At 38.6% G+C, this 21,801-nt stretch overlaps 1 protein-coding gene across 8 annotated transcripts in view; it reads right to left on the minus strand.

Moving 5' to 3' along the window:
* LOC140469406 (disabled homolog 2-interacting protein-like) overlaps positions 1 to 21,801 on the minus strand; it is a 705,419-nt gene that overhangs the window by 106,972 nt on the left and 576,646 nt on the right. For all 8 annotated transcript variants that reach the window (XM_072565892.1, XM_072565890.1, XM_072565891.1 and 5 more), the window contains one exon: positions 6,327 to 6,480. In XM_072565892.1, the coding sequence (XP_072421993.1) occupies positions 6,327 to 6,480 (154 nt within the window). The remainder of the gene's footprint in view (positions 1 to 6,326; positions 6,481 to 21,801) is intronic.

A 21,801-nucleotide genomic window follows, 5' to 3' on the forward strand; every position in this document is an offset into this window, starting at 1 on the left:
CAGGGAAGCAAGTTCCCCAGCATGGAATCGCTGGTCATCAAGAAATGTATAGACATTCTTTGCAATGGATTTTATCCAGTAGTGATAGAACTCTCAAACGTTTTCAAGTTCATGCAGGCCATTCTCACCCATGTTCAAAAACCTTCACTTCTTGCCAGAGGATTAGTACAAGACTAGTTTGTCTGTTTCAGTGTTCCGTATTGGTTTCATAGGCACAACGTTGAGAACAAGATCCACAGTGATGCATTTTGAGGGGTCTAATAAGTGAAGGATATACACAATGAATGATAGATCCCTTGGGAGTACTGAGGAACAAAGGGGCCTTAATTCACAGATCCCTGAAGGTGTCAGCATAGGTAGCTAGAATGGTAAAGAAGGTATATGGGATGCCTGCTTTCATCAGCCAGGACTTAGAATATAGGAGCAAAGAAGATTTGTTACAACTTTATAAAACATGGTTAGGTCTTGATGGAATATTGTGTTTCTGGTCACCACACTATCTGAAGGATGTGACTGCACTGGAGAGGGTGTAGAGGAGATTCACTAGGATGTTGCCTGCAATAAAAAGTCTCAGTTATGAGGAGAAATTGGATAGGTTGGATTTGTTTCTCTTGGAGCAGAAGAGGCTAAGGGGGGGATCTAATTGAGGTATATAAAATTATGAGAAACGTAAACAGGGGAGATAGAGAGATTCTTTTCCCCACAGAAGATATGTCCAAGACCCAAGGGCATAAGTTCACAGAGAGAAGTAAATGGTTTGGAGGATTTCTGAGAAAAATGAAAGTCACCCAGCGGGTGGTAGAAATATGGAACTACCTAAGACGGTGGTGGAGGCAGGTACTCCTGTAACGTTTAAGAAGCATCTGGATGAGCATTTAAAATGGCAGGGCACAGTAGGCTATGGACCAAGTGCAGGAAAAGGGAACTAGTGTAGTCTGTTGCTCGATAGCTGACATAGACATTGTGGAGCAAACAGCCTGTTTCTATGCGATATGACTCCACTCCGAGATGGCTTGAGTGGTGTCAGACAGCGATCAAGGATTGTGAAGTGATCTGCGAGTGTCATGAATCCAAGGGGTGTATCCAGTGTGGGAAAGCCTGGAAAACATGCAAGCAGACCCTTCCCAGAGGCAAAAACTGAAGAAACAGGTGCTGCTAATGACCTGCTTCAGGGAAAGCTGACTGACCTAGACCCCAATGTGGGTGATATGCCACAGAGACTGGATCTTTTGAAAGGTGCCATGAAGGATGAGAGGCTGAGAAATTTCTCTCGAGCAAATGCAAATGCTGGATATCAGCCGAACCGTTATCAGTTGCCATGATCACATTCTAGTTGCCATGGCACACCAAACCTGCTTATCAAACAGTCATTGTGAGCCACATGTAGTTACAAGGACAGCATTTCTCAAACAGGGAAGTGTGTAAAACAACTTCCAAGTGATATTGGTGAGAAAGGTCAGTGAACAGGGCAGCTGCACGAGGAAGTCCAGCAACAAATGTCAAAGTAAGGGAATGCTCCAAGCAGGGTAGCTGGGGCAGTCAAAAGATCCTCTTGGAAGGATCTTTGGGGAGGGTAACCTGCTGGGGAAAAGGATCAGACAGTTAAAGGGTTTACACAACCAGATGTTCAAATCCTAATTTTTCTTCATGATGATTAGATTCCCTACAGTGTGGAAACAGGCCCTTCGGCCCATCAAGTCCACACCGACCCTCCGAAGACCAACTCACCCAGATTCCCCTACATTCACCCCTGACTAATGCACTGAATGCTACAGGCTATTTAGCATGGCCAATTAACCTAATCTGCACATCTTTGGACTGTGGGAAGAAATCCACACAGGCACGGGGAGAATGTGCAAACTCCGCACAGACAGTTGTCCTAGGCTAGAATTAAACCTGGGTCCCTGGCTCTGAGGCAGCAGTGCTAACCACTAAGCCACCATACCGTCCATAGCAGAGGATGGTTTCAATCCATTGACCTCTGGGTTATGGGCCCAGCACACTCCCGCTTTGTAAAGCCCTGCTGCCAGTGGAATAAGGAATCTCTGCTTCATGATCTTTGGGCTTTCAATGTGCTTAAATTTCAAGTTACATAGTGATTAAACCTTAGCCTTTCTAATAAGAATCAGAGTATCATGCCTGAGGTACTCCTGAGGGAGTATTTGGAAAAAAAACACTTTAATAAGTCACAGTAAGAGACCTAAAGTTTTTTGAATTGGGAATATGTACACCGATCAATCTTGCAAAACCTAGAATATGGTGCATCTTAAGAAGTGCTCCAGATCTAGTGTAAATTATATGTCTGACCCTTCAAGCAAAAGACCTATAAATTAAAAATTCCTTTGTATTGATGTTAAGTCTACTATATGATTCTGTGTCGAGAGTGTGGTGCTGGAAAAGCACAGCAGGTCAGGCAGCATCTGAGGAGCAGGGGAATCGACATTTCAGGCACAAGCGTTTCATCAGAAATGAAGCCTCATTCCTGATGAATGGCTTATGCTCGAAACGTTGATTCTCCTGCCCCTCAGATGCTACATGACCTCCTGTTTTTCCAGCATGACACTCTCGAGTCTAATCTCCAGCATCTGTATACACATAAATGTAGCAGAGAAAATGTTTTTTGAATATGCAATTAGGCAACTGGAACAGGTCTGAGGAAAATTGTAATATGCTTAAGAGATATTAAATATTTACACGAATTGATAAATCACTAGAATTATGGGTTACATTCAAGTGTAGATTTTTTAAATGTAATATAGTATGCATGAGAAATGCAACTGCTACACATACATATTCAATATTATTTACTACTTAAATTGTTTTACTGTATTGATAGAAACTCTTCTTTCCAACTGTCTATGAACACATACGAAAGATTATTATTTTTTCCACATGCGTAAGACCATAAGAATCACATAGATAAAATATGAAAAAAAATTTCACCAGTTTGTTTTTTCTTGCAACATGAAGGAGGGTATGCAGTTGGGTGCCAGTCCCGAATTATACAATGATTGACTTCCTGACGTTGTTAGGTAAGGGATCCATGCTGGTAGGACTGTTTTATTCTGTCCTGATCATTAGTCCACTACTGGATAGAGCTTCAGATGTTATCAAATCATTCAACTGTATATAGGCATTAAAAATATTTTAACATTGCCCTACGACAGTTTCAGGAGGACTGGGACAGTTGCCAGCTATGGAAAAGTCTAGAGTCTGGACTGCACACTCCCAGGAAGATAGAAAACCGTGCAAAGAAAAATGATAAAATATCACATTTAATTCATCAATGGACAACTCTATTTTGGTATTAATGAGAAATAAAGATTGAGAAAAAAAAGCATTTCAGTGAGACAGTCTCTTTTATTAAGGTAGGAGAAAATTTTCTGTGCAATTACTTCCCATAATGTTCAGCGTAAACAGTAGAATGGGACTTTTTAAAAAATTTTGCTATAATTCCTGAATTGAATAAAACATTAACTGTCTCTACTGAAACCTATCTCCTGCTCCTTCACCTCCAAATAAGTGTGAACAACTCACGGGCCTCTTTGTCATTAGCCTGAGACCACTTGATAAACTGCCTGTCAGATCCCTCCACTCCCTTTGCCCTTTAAAGGTCAAACTTCCTTAAAGGCTTCCCATTGCCCAATCGTCGAAAATGTATCTTTCTGTAGTTTCTCTCCTATTTCCTTCCAGTTAATCTCTTATTTCTCATGATGCTCTTTGATCGACTCTTGTTTTTATTTCTTCTGCTTGCTCTGAGCTCCTCTTACACAATGAGACCCTGCTCCTGTTCCTTTGACTGTATCCCTAAGCTGCTGACTACCCAACTTCCTTTCCTGGTCTTCAGCAAACTGATACTTTCAACAGCTTACTGACCAGAGGTGCTGTCCATCTTCAAATCTGCTGTCATTAATCACCCATCTTCTCCTGAGGAAAAAAAACATTTGAACCCCCTACACACTATCACCAAACTTCAAATCATCCTTTCCTGCTTTTGTACATGTCACCTCCTTGGAGTCTGTTTCCATACTGTACAACTCTATGACTGTGCCCATCTTCTCTTGAACTCTATACTTGCATCATTCCAACCTGGTGTCTTCCCCACCTCAGTATCAGACAGCTCATATCAAAGTCAAAAATGGCTTCTAATGTGACTCTTACAAAGGAAAGATATTATCTTAATAAAAACCAAAATAATGTGTATCCTGTAAATCAGAGACAAAAACAGAAGTTGCTGGAAAAGCCTCAGCAGGTCTAGCAGTATCTGTGGAAAGAAATTTGATTAAACATTTCGGGTCGAGTCACCCTTCCTCAGAACCGAATACTGAACGGCCTGGACAGAGTGGACATTGGGAAAATGCTTCCATTGACAGGAGAGCCGAGGATCTGAAGGTGCAGCCTTAGAGGAAAGGGAAGATCCTTTAGAATGGAGATAATGAGAAACTTCTTGAACCAGAGAGTAGTGGTGAAGGATAGGTCATTGAACATATTTAAAACAGAGTTAGATATATTCTTGATTGCCAAGGGGATCAAAGGTTATGGGGAGAAAGCTGGAAAGTGGGTTTGAAAAACCTATCAGTCATGATTGAATGGCAGAGCAGACTTGAGGGCTGAATGACCTAATTTCTGCTTCTACGAATTATGGTCTCACAAATTCTTCCAAGTAAATACTGGATGGACCAAAGCCACTGTCTTTGTTCCATACTACAATTTCCTAGACAACACTGACTCCATTCCTGTTCCTGGCAATTACCTGAAATTGAATCAAACAATTAACTTTGGTATCATATCTGACCCCTGATGAGTTTCAGACTACTAATTGTATCTCCTAAATTAAAAGTGCACATTTCCAACTTTGTAACATGGCTTGACTCTGTCCTGGCTTGGTTCGTCTATTGCCAATTTTGTCAACCATGCTTTTGCTTTTTTCCCTATTTAACCCTGAGCTGACCTTTAAATTGGATCACCTACCCATGACAAACTGTCCAGACTCAAATTCTCCAACAATTCCCTTAGGAGCTCCAATCTTCAAAAACTCCAAATTGTCCAAAACCGCACTTCCAGTAGGCTCTCACACAATTAATCACTATTAAAAACTAAAAGAACTTCCATATGTAGATTTCTTACATCACCAGATGTAAACTTACAAGTTACTGTTATTTCTATCAGTGGATGAATGCTTAAAATGCTGTCATATTTCCTCTGTCTGATGATTTTTTGATGGAATAGTACATTTAAAAGCCTTCAGAAATAGCAGAGACATTAAACCATTGAATTTCCAAGTGTTAACAATGCAACAGTAATTTCTGTTTGGCATAAGAGCTGCAAAAAGCTTTATATTTTTAGTATTCTAAGTAAGCTCAAAAAACATTATTTAGAAAAGATAGATAAAAATACTTTACCTTTCACAAGGCTGAAATGTTTTTAACAAATCTCTTTGTACAGCTGCAATAAAAACTTACAGAAATAGAGATTAAGCAACGAGTATTAGTTGGAAATCAGTCTTCTGTGATAACGTGCCTTTGAATAAGGTTGGATGTCAATTTCATTGACTGTAGGATTGTTACTTCATACGTGTGAAGTTCAAAACTGAGAAATCAGTGGTGCAAAATTACACCTGATAACTTTGCTGCAATGCTTGGTGTTCCACAATAGATCGTTAAGATTGTATAAGAAGATCTCTGCCTTCTGGATACTTAACATTCCTTTGCAGCAGTAGTGGGCAACTTTAATTCATGTGAAAACTCTGAACTGGAGTTTTGAAATTTATGAAACAGCTTAGCATTATTAAAAAGACATCCTCTACTTAGCACCACTTGTGAAGGGAGGAGTGCAATTTAACCACGTTTAAAAAATGAGGCCTATTACTGAGTAGAAAATACTGAGACTGTGGTACTAATATACGCCTTGACTTCATCTTTAAATCCTTTCATAATCTCTTCAGTCTTTTGAGATCCTTTAGAATTTGGCCTTCTATACATTTTCTCCCTATTCCAGCAAGTTGTACATTGCCCCAGTCTTTGTGACAGGGCCTTCAGACACCAGAGTTTCACTCTGCCCAAAGCACTTCAGCAATCTGCTTAGATTTGTAGGTTCAAAGGCCAACTTAAAAATCAACCTTTCAATCCACTCTTCTAATGTGGCTCAGAAACTGTTTCTTTACAGTTTCACTCTAAAACACTGATGTTCTTTGATGTTGAAAGTTCTGAGTTCTATTATTTAGTTTATCAAATGGATTGTTGAACCAAGTTACGGGTGTGCAAATCAGAAAAATGACTTGATGACTAGTTGATGAAAACACTGATTTTTGGTGCTTCTCTGCTTACCTCGAAACAGTAATCTTGTCCCAGGATACTACTGTGAACAGATTTAATCATGACTTCTTCCTCCATACTGAGATCCAATGCCTCCACAGCACTACTAGGACTGAGCAAAGACTCGTGAGAACGCGATTCTTTCAACCTCGGCATTAGACGTGATCTGAAAAAAAGCACAAACAAGGAAGGATCAAAAAGCAATCTCTCTCTTTCAAATCTTTCTGATGTGAATACATAGTTGCACAGGTTAAATCATCAGAATAGGTTTTGCATGCAGTTTTCTTGAATGTATATCACTTCATTTATCATTAAATTTAGAGATATTCTTGGTTGTCCAGTTGGGATACAATGTTCTTTTGAAACAGACAGTCAGGACGAGTTACATTCATGTACAGACTGCTGGATCAAAGCGATGAACATCAGCAAGGCAATCAACAGGCATTGAGCTAACTAACAAATAACTTCAGTACCACTTTGGTTGGTTAAGAAAATTAGCTCAGTTTTGTTCCTGGTCATGGTGATCACTGCTACAATTAGATGGTAAGGGAGGAGAGGAGAGTACCAAAGTTCAGCTGCGGTGATTTCCCAGTGTCAATAGAAATCTGACAATGATTGGGCAAGCTTTTCAATGTTTGGATAGCCACTTCCAATGAAGTATCCAACAATGTTTCAACACTGAATACAGAGATTCATTATCGGACATCTTATCAAACTCATGTGGGAAATGAAAGATAAAGGAAATTAATGGGGTTCAAATTGGGATTCCATTCTGGTGTGTTCCTAGGTTACATTATTTTTATCTACTTTTTCAACAGAAAGCAACTATAATTGAAAATGACAGAATACAAGAAATGGCTGATCCTCATGAGGCAGCATTATACACAATCCTCATCAGATAACACATCACACAATTGCATATTGTACGAATTAGAAGTTGTTACAAGACTAGGTCAAATCTATACAGGGTAGATGCAGTGATTCTGTGCCCAAGTTCCAAGTTGAGAAGGGGCAAAGAATCATTGCTGCCTATTGTAGCCTGGTGTCTGACCCCCTTTTCTTTGATGTGGCCACATAGATTTGCTGAATATATAATCGTATACAATAAGAATACTTGTGGCATTTTATTGAAGTAATACTCCTTTCATATAACACTGTTCTTTTTTGAAATTCTGGACAATTTAGTTGATACTTTGAAGTCTGGTCTACACAAAGCAGCACAGATGCAACCAAATGCAAATGATTGCGTGACACTGCCTCCCAAACTATTTTCCAATGGGACCCCATTTTAACCATTTATAATCAGCATAATCCAGACACTAGTATAATAACATTCAGATTATTATTATTATAGTCTGTGTATTAAGATCCTTAAACAGCACCTTCCAAACCCACAGCCACTTCCATCTAGAAGGACAAGGGCAGCAGACACATGCGAACACCACCACCTGCAAGTTCCCCTCCAAGGCATTCACCATCCTGACTTGGAAATGTATCACTCTTTCTTCACTGTTGATGGGTCAAAGTCTTCCCTGTGTGCATTGTGGTTCAATCTACAGTACGTGAACAGCAGTGGTTCAAGAAGGTAGCTCACAACCACCTCCTTAAAAGCAATAAATGCTGGTCAGCCAGAGACACCCATGTCCCATGAGTGAATTTTTAAAAAGTGAGCAATAACACATCATATAAATTGAAAATCTGAGTTTTAAAAATACTCTGTTAAAATGGTTTATGTAGCCATGTAGGTTTCAGGCGAACTCTGCCATATTTCCTGAAAAGAATCTAGCCCCTCTTTCTCTCTATCATACAGATACTTGCCCCATTTCTCAGATTTCCTGCCCTGCAACTATACACTATTCTCTTTTTTCCATTCTTCATATCCCCCTCCTTCACACATTCACTCAGCGCCTCTTTCAAAATTCCCTCCCAGACACATTCACCAGCCCCTCTCCCTCCCCTTTCCCCCACACTCAGTGTTTCACTTGCTGCTCTCTGCTCGCACCAACCAGTACAGAAACATCCCAGTTCTATTCAAACTTATCGCAAAGGTTATTTCTGATGTTCAAAGACTGCTTCAATCTCACTGTCTTTCCTTGCTATGTAATGATACTGATTCAATGGGTGCAGGCTTATAGGCTGAGCAGTCGACTCTCCCAGCTGTTATTGTTGCCTCAGAGAAGGGACTGATTACAACTTCAGATGTGTCATCATTGAGGATCACGACCAGTGGTTTGGGAACCCCTGGCATAACAGATACAGTTAATGGTTCTGATCACATTTACTATTTGAGATGTGTTAAAGATTGTTACTTTCATGGCAGTGTGATGGATATAATTTTGTTATCACCAAAAAGAAAATCATGTCTGCATCTATATTAAACTGTTCTTCCCCCAGAAGTCCAACTTCTGCCAAACATAATGAAGTGTAGCAGTCTCTGCTATAGAATACTTGACTGGAAAGAAAAAAATCATCATCTCCATCTTCTGGTTGAGCTTTCTATACTCAGTATTCAATATTTTGTACTTTAGCTTAATTGTCACAGCTAATTTAGTTGGGAAAATTTGTTAGACTTGATTTAACATTAAAGTACATATCAGAATGTGAAAAGGCTCCACTGTACCGTTTTAACGGACATGTTTAACAAAGATTATTCCCTTTTCAGATAGTTTCACTTATCACCTGTCAAAACAACCTACTACTTCTTGCACAAATCTCTGAACAACCTATCTATCCAACCATTCAAGCACCATGTGCCCTGCATATGGCCATCTGAAGATTGCATTTTGGACTTATCAGCCATTTCTGAAAATAATGAACTGGATTTGAAATAAGTCATCCTCAAGCCCAAGGAGTGCCTAAGATTATTATTTTCTCAAGGGAGATAAAGAAAATCAAATATAAGGCTCTCCAACTTTTTTTTGTCTCACTCTCTCTCAGATACTGGCTCTAAGGAAACAACAGCAGAGTTTTGGAAGGAAGATTCTACTTGGTGTCTTAGTTGTGGACCTTCCATTTACAAGGGTGTGTAAATAAAGATATACAGCAACGAATTATTATAAAACAAGGGTTGTTATTCAAGAACGTTTTTAAAAAAATAGACAATACTATTATGGACATGTGAGCTCTCCAACTGTGTTTAGTTATTGATATATTTGAAGATATTTCCACAATCTCTCAACCTTCATAGACAGCAATGAAGAGAAGACAAATGAAAAAGACGCTGTGAAACATATTGCTGACGAAACAATATGGATGGATAGAAACTCCTATGTTAACAAAATGGGTTGTGAATCTTATGTTTCAGCATGACTTCACATTGGACTCCATCACTATGTTTGTAGGGTGGCATTCCATTCTGAATAAGCAAATACCAAATCAAAAATTAACAAAACAATTGTAATTAAAGCGATGATCTTTTAAAATCATGTACATATCAGAAACTGCAAGTATTAGAACTGTACCTCCTTTTTCATATTGTCTTGATTCATAAGACTCAACTGGCACTATTACATCATGGCCTGTGTAATCATGAAAATGTTAAGAAAATAGACCTGTGATAGCACAGTCATTCGCTCAATAAGAATTTTACTAATTGCACTCCTACCTAGGATAATCCTCTTTGTACTGCATTCATTTTTCTAAACCACTTTTCCCAAAGATTTTTGGCACAAAGAAATGCAATCTGTGATGGTACTTTTTCTTACCCATAGATTAATTAACTGCATGGTCCGATATAAATTATTTCTCCTAATGGATGTGCTACCATTATAACGGAGCTCAATTCTTATAGGAATGAAGAGTAGTGATTTTCCACCCACAGAAATACTCAGGCAAATTAATGTCTCAGCTCCCCAATACATTAACTGGTGGGAAGGTCTTCTTGTACTGATTGTAATGTTTCATAATTGGCAGTAATGACAGATTTGCCAAAACAGCTTGTTATAATCTCAGCAATAATCATACTACTAATCTAATGTTAAAAGGGCTCTATGAAAAACATAAATCAAGACTATGCAGAATAAAGTGTCATTTTATATTACATATCAGAAGAAGTGTCATTATTTAACACATAGAAAGGTATATGCTCTTCAAGTAAGAATGCAAGTTAATCAGCTCCTTCAATTTCAAAAGCTGTCATTATCCCTGAAATGGTTTTATTTACACTGATCTTGACCTTTTGTTATGTGTGTCAACAAAATAGTTACCACCCAAATAAATGGGCTATTACATTTCAGCTCAGACTTCTTTTGTTTGTAAAAAATTTTCCAGAATTATTCTTCAAAAGTTTACCTACACAGAGAACAACTCCACAGAAGAAATATGCATTTTTTTGTTCTTTCTGGAAGATTACATGTGATTTTAAACTTAACATAATTCTGGCAGAAAATGAATTGCAAAAATAAAATTGTTGCCGCTTCCTGTATCATTTGCTTCACAATAAATCAACTGAATAGTACAACATATAGAAGAATGAACTGAATATACAAGCCTGAAGTATTTTTTGTGGATTAAAGAAATTCCAACTTGAACTTCTGTTCAATAATCCTTAAGGTATTGCTATTCCTCAGCACAAAACAGTCACCTCTTACCAACCCAGTTTAAGAATTGAAAATGCCTTATTTGAATGCAGTACTGCAGTTACCTCCTTTTTCAACTCCCAAGAGAACACACAATATCCTGTTCATAAATTTCACATCTGATAACAGCTGGGTTTGCCCATATAATCACAGGAAATACATAGATGTTTCAAATCTGCTTGCAGGCTACAGCTTGAAAGCCATTTAATTTCTGATACTGTATTGTCATTAAAAAAGTGTCGTTAAAAATACTTGAAATAAAAGCATCAAGCAGCCTGTGGTTCAATCACAATCCAAAACAAAGCACAAAGAATAATTGGCTATGGTGTCTAGCAATTGTGAGGTAGTAACTGTTTATAATACTGTTTGTATTATGTATAAAATTAATACTTTCTTAGCAACCCTGAGTGCAACCTTTAGGATTGAAACAGTGGACAGTTGGAAAGCAGTGAACTGAACAGTAAAAGCAAAAGTTTGGTTGACAGCTGAACAGGCATAATGTTTCCATTGGCTTCTTTGTAGTCAGACAGGCAGTCCCAGTCAGTCCAAATGCGAACATTTCTTCAGCGACCAATATGTGCTACAGCTGCCCAACTTTAATCATTTTTTATCCCCACAACCCCCTTCACCTCCCTTGAAGAACATTATACTAATTTAATTTCTTTGAAGATTCTCTTGAAAAGAAAACATTCCATAAAGATCGAATCAGTTACCCTTAAATTTCAATCTTACACTAAAAACCATTTTGTGTCACTTCGGGGCAAATAAATGATGCATGTTCTATTTGAAGGTGTGTTAATTTGGATATTTCTCACAAACAATTCATTGCACAACATTATTTGGTTTTACAGTTAGTATTTTCATAACAAGATCCAATTTTCTTTAAACTAATTGCAATCTTTGAAGAATTATGGTATTTTACATTTGAAAATTTGGTGAGAGATTTTATTTTCATAAAGTCTGATTCAATGTTGCATCTTGTTAGTGCATCTGAAAAGATGAGCCATATCATTCATGGAGACCATGTGTGCTTTATGATATATAACAGATTTTGAACAGATTTTATTTGGGAAAGGGAGGAAGCAGCTGTACACATTCAATTCCCTACATTGTCAGTGCCTATTCACTTCCAGACAGGAAGGAAAAGCAACAAAGCTTCTCCAAAGGGAACAACAAGTTTTGCAATCACTCAGTTCTGCAAAATTGGTAACAGAACAAGGATGGTAGCAAAGGAATAGAATAATATTTCTATGGAAAATTAAAAGTAGTGGTAAAAGGATAGAAAAAATACTCTTCACACTAGCAACGTACCAACAAAAAGCACAAATCTTCACTAACAAAACATGTTCATTGCCATCCTTCCCCATCAGCCTCTTGTGCATCTCCCACTCCCAGGGTTGCTCCCTTATTAGTAATGCCCGCAGTTGTCAAAGTTCTAAGGTACAGAATTCTACCCTCAAGCTCGGCTTTTAAAATGCCCCATAAAACCTACCTTTTACTGGTTATTTAATCATAAATATTAACATTACCTCCGTGGGAATTGTGTTAATTTTAGACCAATTACATTTGTTGGATATTTTATTACAAAGGTGTCAAATAGATGTCTATTGATCTTATTTCTGCATAGATGGTGACTCAATAAAAGCACACCCATATCCATTAGCTAACATTGATCTGATAGCAAGGTTAATTAAATATACACAAGTACTTCCAGTTATGGTGAGTCTTGTTACTCAATGCAGAGACAAGTGACTACAGGAGTGTGCAACTTTCTGCATTATGTATTTTCAAATAGAATTAAGGGTAATGTTTTTGACAATTTAGGATATAAATACATATGGCAGCAGAAAAGTTGGAGGTAGTACTATGGAAGATTATAGCTTTCTTCATAGAGAATGCATGGGTCAGATTGGGAGAATTTAAACACAGAAATGCAAATTCATCATGAAGCTTGGCAGCATCTAAAGGAATAGCTTCGGGAAGCTTTAACAGTCTGAACTCTTCCTCTAAATACCTACAAGTCACACCTGGCATATTGGAGGACGATTGTGGTCGTCAGTCATATCAGCTTCAGGACATCGCTGCAGGAGTTCCTCAGGGTAGTGTCCTGTGCTCAACCATATTCAGCTCTTTCATTGATGGCCTTCACTCCAACATAAGGTCAGAAGTGGAACTGTATAACATTCAGCACCATTCAAGACTCCTCAGATACTGACACAGTCCATGTTCAAATGTAACAAGATTTGGACAATATCCAGGCTTGGGCTGAAAAATACTAAGTAGCACTCATGGCACAGAAATACTAGGTAATGACCACTTCCAATAAAGAGACAATCTAATCACTGCCCCTTGAATTCAATGGAGTTACCATCACTGAATCCCCCACTATCATCCTGGGGTTAGCATTCATCAGAAGCTCAACTGGACTCACCATATAAATACAGCAGCAACAAGGGCAGGGCAGATGCTTGGAACACTGCAGCAAGTAACACACCTCCTGACTCCCCAAAGCCTGTCCACCATATACAAGTCACAAGTCAGATGGAATTGTCCAAACTTGCTCTGATGAGTACAGCTTCAACAACACCAAAGTAGTTTCACACCATCTAGGACAAAACAGGCCACTTGATTGGCACCACATCCACAAACCTTCATGCCTTCCACCATTGACACTCAGTAGTAGGTGTGTACTACCTACAAAATGCACTGTAGAACTTCACTAAAGTCTTTTAGACAGTACCTTCCAAGCCCATGACCACTTCCATTCAGAAGGGGAAGGGCAGCAGATAATTGTGACCGCCACTAGCTGCAAGTCCCCCTCCAAGCCACTCACCCTCCGAACTTGGAAATATATTCCTTCACTGTTGTTGGATCAAAGTCCTGGAATTCCTTCCCTAAAGACATTGTGGGTCTACCTACAACAGAGGGACTACAGCGATTCAAGGAGGTCGCTCACCACCACCTTCTCAAGAGCAACACGGACAAGTAATGAATGCTGGCCAGCCAGTGACACCCATGTCCTACAAGAGAATAAAAAGCTCTCAAAGACAAAGATCAGCAAGTAAGGAAAGTAGTACTATAAATATGGCTAGGAGAGTTTATCAGTTCCAAGAAAAATCATAAAATCGAATTAACATCTGAATATGAAAATTAAGGCTTTTAAATATGTCAAGTAATTGGATTGAAATATCCCAAACATATCCTCAGAGGGCTCAGCATAGTTCCTGTAACTTGTATCAAAGTTAAATGAATGAAATACATATCTTTTCCATTTATCAACAGTGATTGAGCTTTTTGAAAAAATAACAAAGAGGATTGATGAGGGCAGAGTGGTTGACATGATCTATATGGACTTCAGTAAGATATTCAACAAGGTTCCCCATGGGAGACTGGTTAGCAAGGTTAGGTCTCACAGAATTCATGGAGAACTAGCCATTTGGATATAGAACTGGCTCAAAGGTAGAAGGCAGAGGGTTTTTTTCAGACTGAAGGCCTGTGACCACTGGAATGCCACAAGGATTGGTGCTGGGTCCACTACTTTTCATCATTTATATAAATGATTTAGATATGAACATAGGAGGTATAGTTAGTAAGTTTACAGATGACACCAACATTGGAGGTGTAGTGGACAGTGAAGGAGGTTACGTCAGATTACAACGGAATGGGCCAATGGGCTGAGGAGTGGCAGATGGAGTTTAATTCCAATAAATGCGAGGTGCTGCATTTTGGGAAAGCAAATCTTAGCAGACCTAGATACTTAATGTTGAGGTTCTAGGGAGTGTTGCTGAACAAAGAGACCTTGGAGTGCTGGCTCATAGCTCCTTGAAAGTAGATTCGCAGGTTGATAGGATAGTGAAGCCGGCGTTTGGTACGCTTTCCTTTATTGGTCAGAGCACTGAGTACAGCAGTTGGGAGGTCATGTTGTGGCTGTATAGGATGTTGGTTAGGCCACTTTTGAAATACTGCATGCAATTCTGATCTCCTTCCTTCCTATCAGAAGGATGTTGTGAAACTTGAAAGGGTTCAAAAAGATTTACAAGGACGCTGCCAGGGTTGGAGGATTTGAGCTATTGGGAGGCTAAATAGGCTGGATCTGTTTTCCCAGGAGCGTCGAAGGCTGAGGGGTGACCTTATAGAGGTTTATAAAATCATGAGGAGTATGGATAAGATAAATTGGCAAAGTCTTTTCCCTGGGGTGGAGGAGTCCAAAATTATAGGGCATAGGTTTAAGGTGAGAGGGGAAAGATATAAAAGAGACCTAAGGGACAACCTTTTCATGCAGAGGGTGGTGCGTATATGGAATGAGCTGCCAGAGGGAGTGGTGGAGGCTGGTACAATTGCAACACTGAAATGGAATCTAGATGGGTGTATGAATAGGAAGGGTTTAGAGGGATATGGGCCAAGTGCTGGCAAATGGAACTAGATTAGGTTGGGATATCTTGTCGGCATGGATGAGTTAGACCGAAGGGTCTGTTTCCGCACTGTACATCTCTCTGATTCTATGACTCTATAACACTGTTTTAAAAAGGTACTATCAGCAATTTTCCTTCAGAAGGAAATTGATAGTCTCCTCTGCTCAATACACACCAAGCCACATAGCTCACTTCAATTGTGTGAGAAAATGAGATCAGTAGAATTCTGTGGAAAAACCTATATGTTCAAAATGAGTAAATACCAAATCCTACACATTATGACATTTATGTAATATTCAAAAACATTGAATATATTTATTAATGGTTCTTCTCCATGGAGTTGTGGGGTGAGTGCAGAATGCGAAGATGAAGATGTCATGCAAAATAGAATTGGCAATCTGAGATATATTCTTCTTATCCTCCAATCTGGGAGATACCTTTAATAACAATTATAAATCACACATCAAAATTCATAAACTCTCAGGATATCTGCAGACAGATGAAGATTTCAGGTTGAGAAAGGTGCCGAAACAATTCTCCTTCCTTTGTAGCTAAATTAATCGTGATATTGAGTCCCACTTAATGAGAGTCAGTGAGCTGACGATGAGACAATATCATGTTCACTGGGTCAGATTGGTCACAAATTATATTTGGTTCCTTCCTCAGTCAATTCAACTTCACAAAAATCATCAGAAAGCCATTTTCAAACATATTAAAAATAGCAATAGACTTCAGATTAATGAACCACTTAATGAAAATCTCTGAGGCAACTTTAAATGTAGCTTGGAACTGGATCATAGTACAATGACTTAAAGGTGAATTCCAACAAAGTTTCAAATTCAGAGATTATGTGGAAGGAAAGCTACAGTCAAAACATGACACTGTAGTGTTGGCAGAATACCTGACCTGTTCAAAGCCTGCACAAATGTCTTATAACTCCACTACTTCACAACATTTCTGACTCCTGCTCCAATGCCCACTTCCTGGCAATGTCCCTTGTGATGTTTCACCACATTAAATGTCACCTAAGTGGAAGTTACTCCACGGTATATTAGTACAGTGTATGGATTTTAAAATATTTTACTGAATATTTGTTTGAGATGTAGCCATTCACCTTAAGAAAGCTGTAATCTTCCATGTTAACACTCCTCCATGTACTTTTTTCAGCCATTTATATTGAATATTTTAAACTGCAAAAAAAATTCTTCTCAATTCATTAAGGTTGAGACTAGTACATCTGGAAACTTGCATAGTTTTATGAATTACTGTCACTGCATTATTTGGGGAATGAGAGAGGCAGATTAGATGTTAGGAAATCATGACTCATTATTTTCAATTAAGGACAGCAGGAAAATGGCACGGTGGATGAATATGTTAAGTGGCTCTACACTTGAAGCCAACATAAGTTCTATTTGAAATAACAGTGGTATATTTCATGGATTTTCTGCTGGTATTTATGAGTTAGCAGTTTTCATCTTGGACAACAACTAGGTTGCAGAGAACAGTCAGATACTAATCAATGATTTATGACGGGAAAGCACTATGAGGTACATTACGGAAAAGGATACTTTAGGAAAACTGCTTAAAATTGAGCCAATGACAATAAAGCAATGCAACAAAAGCCCAAGTTCTCCACAGGCAGATTTAGGTCATATAAGTCAAGATATTACTCCTTTACCCAAACAGTAATCAACATGTGAACTAGAGTAATTGGTTATGAAGACAAAGCAACTTGGAACAATTTAAGCTGGTTCTATTGTTGGAAAATAGCAGAGGTTCTTTTCCAATGGATTTTCTATGATGGGCAGTGAACTTCACCACCTGTATCTTTCTTATGAAGCACCAACATAACATTAACTCAAGTATGCAACTACTATAGAAACATGGCTTGAATCTCTGAAACACATTATCCCTTAATTTCAACTTGTGACAAATTGCCCCATTTTAAAAATATTAATATTTACATACTTAAATTCTATTTCAACTAACATCAACATATTAACAAACTTATGACTACCATTCTATTAAAGAATAGTCCCCATCTATTTAGGAATGGGATGCCAATTGACAAACTATTAGATTGACGTTTTATGTAAACATTACAAGATGTTAGTCAAGAAGGAGAATGGAGTGCTGAAGCAAGGCCAAGTTAACAAATTTAAAATTAGCAGTCAGTGAATAACAGACCCTGCCTTCATTGCCCTATTGATTTTTATGCCAAGAAGAGAGTAAATGAATTGCTCATAATTCATGTAATAGTTATTTTTCCCAAATAGTCTTTTTAAAAATTATTCATTTACAGGCTCTAGGCACAGTTGGCTAAGTCAGCAGTTATTGCCCACGTCTAAGTGCCCTTGAGAATGTAGTGGTGAGCTGCCTTCTTGAAATGCTTCAGTCCGTGCGGTGTAGGTACATCCTTTGCATTGTTGGGAAAAGAGTTCCACGATTTTGATCCAACGACAATGAAGGAAAGTAGATATCGTTCTAAGTAAGGATGCTGTGTGGCTTGGAGGGGAACTTGCAAAGGTGGTGGTGATGCATTCGCATGCATCTGCTTTCCTTGACCTCCTAGGTGGTGAAGGTCCCACGTTTGGAAGGTGCTGTTGGTACAGACTTTAGATGATGCACTCTGCTGCCACTATATGTCAGTGAAGGGAGTGACTATTAAAGATGATGCATAGGTGCCACTCAAATGGGCTGATTCGTTCTTGAAGGTGTTGAAGTTCTTGAGTATTGATGGAGCTGCACCCACCCAGGCACGAGAAGAGTATTCCTAGACAAATCTGCCTTGTATATTGTAGATTGTGGAGTCAGGTGGTGAGCAACTTTTCTTTCAAACTGCACACCAGTCAACATTCGTGCACAGCAATTAGTGTGCTGACTCAGACTGCAACATTGACTTCCAGTTCCAGATGTTACTGCCATGCACAGACCTTGGAGATCCACGCAAAAGAAAAACAAATGACAGGGAATACTGGTAGTAAGTTACTTGCCACAGGATTCCCAGCTACTGACTTGCCCTTGTAGCCACAGTCCTTTGCAGTATTGAGTGCCTTTAGCTGTTATTTTGATATTATATGGAGTGAATCAAATTGATTTAAGATTGCCATCTGTGATGCCAGAGATGTCAGGTGGAGGCTGAGGTAGAGTATCAGTACTTCTGGCTGAAGACAGATCAAATACACCAACTATATCTTTTGCTCTGATGTGCTGTTTTCCCTATCAGTGGGGTTGAGGTAATTTATGGAACTTCCTCCTACTGTTAGTTGTTTAATTGACCAATGCGATTCACACCAGAAAACCAGATTGCAAAGCTTAGGTCTGATCTGTTGATTGTACAAAAATTACCAGTATTGACATGACTGATCTTAATGACAAGATGCAGGTTTATGTGCAACTAAAGTGGCACCATTTGCAAACTTATTTAAATACATACAGAACTATATTCATTTTTCATAGTGTGCTTAAAGTAGTTCATACTTTCAATTTGAAGAAATAACTGTCTCTCCTTCTACTAGTTATTGATACTTGTGCAGTCTTGAGTTATGATTTTATAAATAGTTCTGTAATATGGAATAGCCTATCCACTGTGAAACTGAAAAGGAAAGACTGGGTGAGTTATTCTTGTGCAAAGTATTACTCACCTTCACACAGAAAACTAAATATGCTTACAGGAATCTATAGAAATATTTGCAAATGCCTAAATTTTCTCATCTGCAGTTGAGCCTATAAGTCAGCCTTACTTTTTCCTGGTCATTGAAGATTATTATTCATGGGAGAAAACTTGCGTATCTCATGGCCTCTTCACAAGAAGCAATCAGTGCTGGAGCCAGAATAGTCTGTTGGACAGTTCTGCCTTGAACTCAATTAAAAACATGCCAATGGGCAAAACAGTAGCAATTCTGGCTGATGATGTGGTTGTTGGGGTTCCTGCACTTCTGCATTTACTTTTAGACGTGTCTTGAATCTGTTTGTTTGGGTTTCTTAGATACAGATGAGACTGCTTACAATCAGTTCTTTTTTTTCCAAACAAAACAGCCAAAATAGATTTTGTTTGAAAAATAAGCTGGAATAGATTTTGACAGCGTTATGTTTATTATAGGTTATACTTAAATTAGCCAAATTAATTAATTCAATGAGACAAACTCTTAGGGTCTTGTAAGGAGCTCCATTCATTTAACCTTATGGAAGAGTTTAGTTTTATCCAGTTTATACATAACTATATTCAGGTTATGCACAACTGAATATCTTATTTGTCCATTTTTAAAAACCTTTGCATATGGCTTCAGTGAAGACAGCCCTTTATTAGGTGTATAAGTATTGGACATAGTGTTGCACTGATGACAGTGAGTTATTAGTATCTTTTAATACCAATATCTTTGGGTGGCACGGTGGCACAGTGGTTAGCACTGCTGCCATGCAGTGCTAGAGACCCGGGTTCAAATCCCGCCTCAGGCTGGAGGAGTGGAGCCTGTGTGGAGTTTGCACATTCTCCCAGTGTCTGCGTGGGTTTCCTCCGGGTGCTCCGGTTTCCTCCCACAGTCACAAAGATGTGCAGGCCAGGTGAACTGGCCATGCTAAATTGCCCGTAGTGTTAGGTGAAGGGGTAAGTGTATGGGTGAGTTGTGCTTTGGTGAGTTGGTGTGGACTTTTTGGGCTGAAGGGCCTGTTTCCACACTGTAGGTAATCTAATCTAAAAAAAAAGTGAGAAATATCAATAATTCAACGCGACAGCCACAAAGTGAGTTATGACAGTGATTCATACAAATGAAAAATCCTCAACTTGTCATTCCTGCTCAGCCATTTAATTTACCTTGCATCAAAATAATCATGCAATACTTTTCACCTTTGAATTAATTGAACATGGTTTGCCAACAGTAAAGGTAGAAGTCACACATATATATTACAGGTGGACAACCCTTTATCTGAAATCCTGAAAGCTCCAAAATTCAAAGGTTTTTTTGTGAAGTTTTTATCTCATTAACAAGGTTGTTTGGCTTGCAAACAGTTAACCCAACTCCACAACCACTCGATGCATATCACTCAGATGCAACATGGGGTCTGGAGGGGGTGTGGCCCAGCAATGGTAGTCCTCAATTCTGTCGCAGGGCCCATTACTCAGTGAATCTGTTGTTCGGTAAGACTTTTTAAAAATTTCACCGTTGAACTGTCACATATTCAGAAATGTGAAAAATTTCGAATTCCAAAACCCAGCTGGTCCTGAGCGTTTTGGATAAATGATTGTGTACCTGTATTATTTTTTTTTTCTTTGGTGAAAATCATTATTCCACCAAGTAGTGTGCAATCACACTTCATGCAAGCAGAACAACAAATGGACGAAAATCTCAAATTAGCAAAGGCAGAAAAAAGAACAGGTTATTGGATTTGTTCTCATGGTGAGGTTTAAGTTCTGCAGAATGGGAAACATTTCATATTATACACAATGCAAATATGAAGCACTTGCCAGGTTGGGTACAGTATAACTAGATGCAAAAGGAAGATTCCTCCACATTAAAAATGTGGCCCACCCAGTTGGAGATTTCACAGAATGTCTCTCAACTGCCCTAACTATGGGTTCCTAATTGCATCTCATTAAAAAATCAGTAATTTTCAGCAATTTTTGAGGCACAGGGAGATAATTCCCATGGGGAAACTTGGAAGTCGAAGTAGAAGCAGCTTGGAAAACTCCTAAACAGATTGACAGGTTGAAACTGAAAGCTCCCAAGTATGTTGCATCTATAGCATGTTACCTAACACGTTTCTAACTTTAACAGGAGATTGGGGCATTTTTGCTGTTGCAAATTAAAAATTCTACAATATGGCCTCCAAAAGAATGACAGCAAGCATAATATGTATTGTTTGTTCAGAAATGTGTGTGTAGTTGGGTGATACATACTGTATCATGAAAACATATTGAGGTACATCTGAGTATTAACCATTATATGTACATGAATAAAGGAAAAGTATCAACAAGGCCTAACTGTTGGGTATAATCAGTCTTCATTCATATGCATATTATGTTTTTAACCTCAGGTCATGTCATGAACATGATATCATGAGCATGTCTCTTACACGTATACAGACATACTCACTGAGACATACCAAAGACAGCCCAAGGACTGCAATGGTTCAAAAAGACTGCTCAAGGGTGAATAGGGATTTGAAACAATCCTTGCATAATCATTGACCCCCAAATTCCATGAACAAATAAAAAAGCACATATGTCCACATTATAATAAAAAGAAACTCCAGTTTCCTTTCAAGATATGGTGCAAATATATACAAGACTTAACTACATTTTGATTGAGAATTTCACTGATATGTAGCTCCTGCACTCAAAGTAAACTGCAATAACATTCTGTTGGCCAACATGGTGCCATACAGATCTGGTGATGTGCTTAGGTGAAACCAACTACAGCACACCTTTGCAACTTGTAACAAATTAAATTTTAGCAGCATCTCCCACTTCAAAATAGCCTAGAGAAGAATCTATATGAG

Source organism: Chiloscyllium punctatum, chromosome 49, assembly GCF_047496795.1.
Source record: "Chiloscyllium punctatum isolate Juve2018m chromosome 49, sChiPun1.3, whole genome shotgun sequence".
Taxonomy (NCBI): domain Eukaryota; kingdom Metazoa; phylum Chordata; class Chondrichthyes; order Orectolobiformes; family Hemiscylliidae; genus Chiloscyllium; species Chiloscyllium punctatum.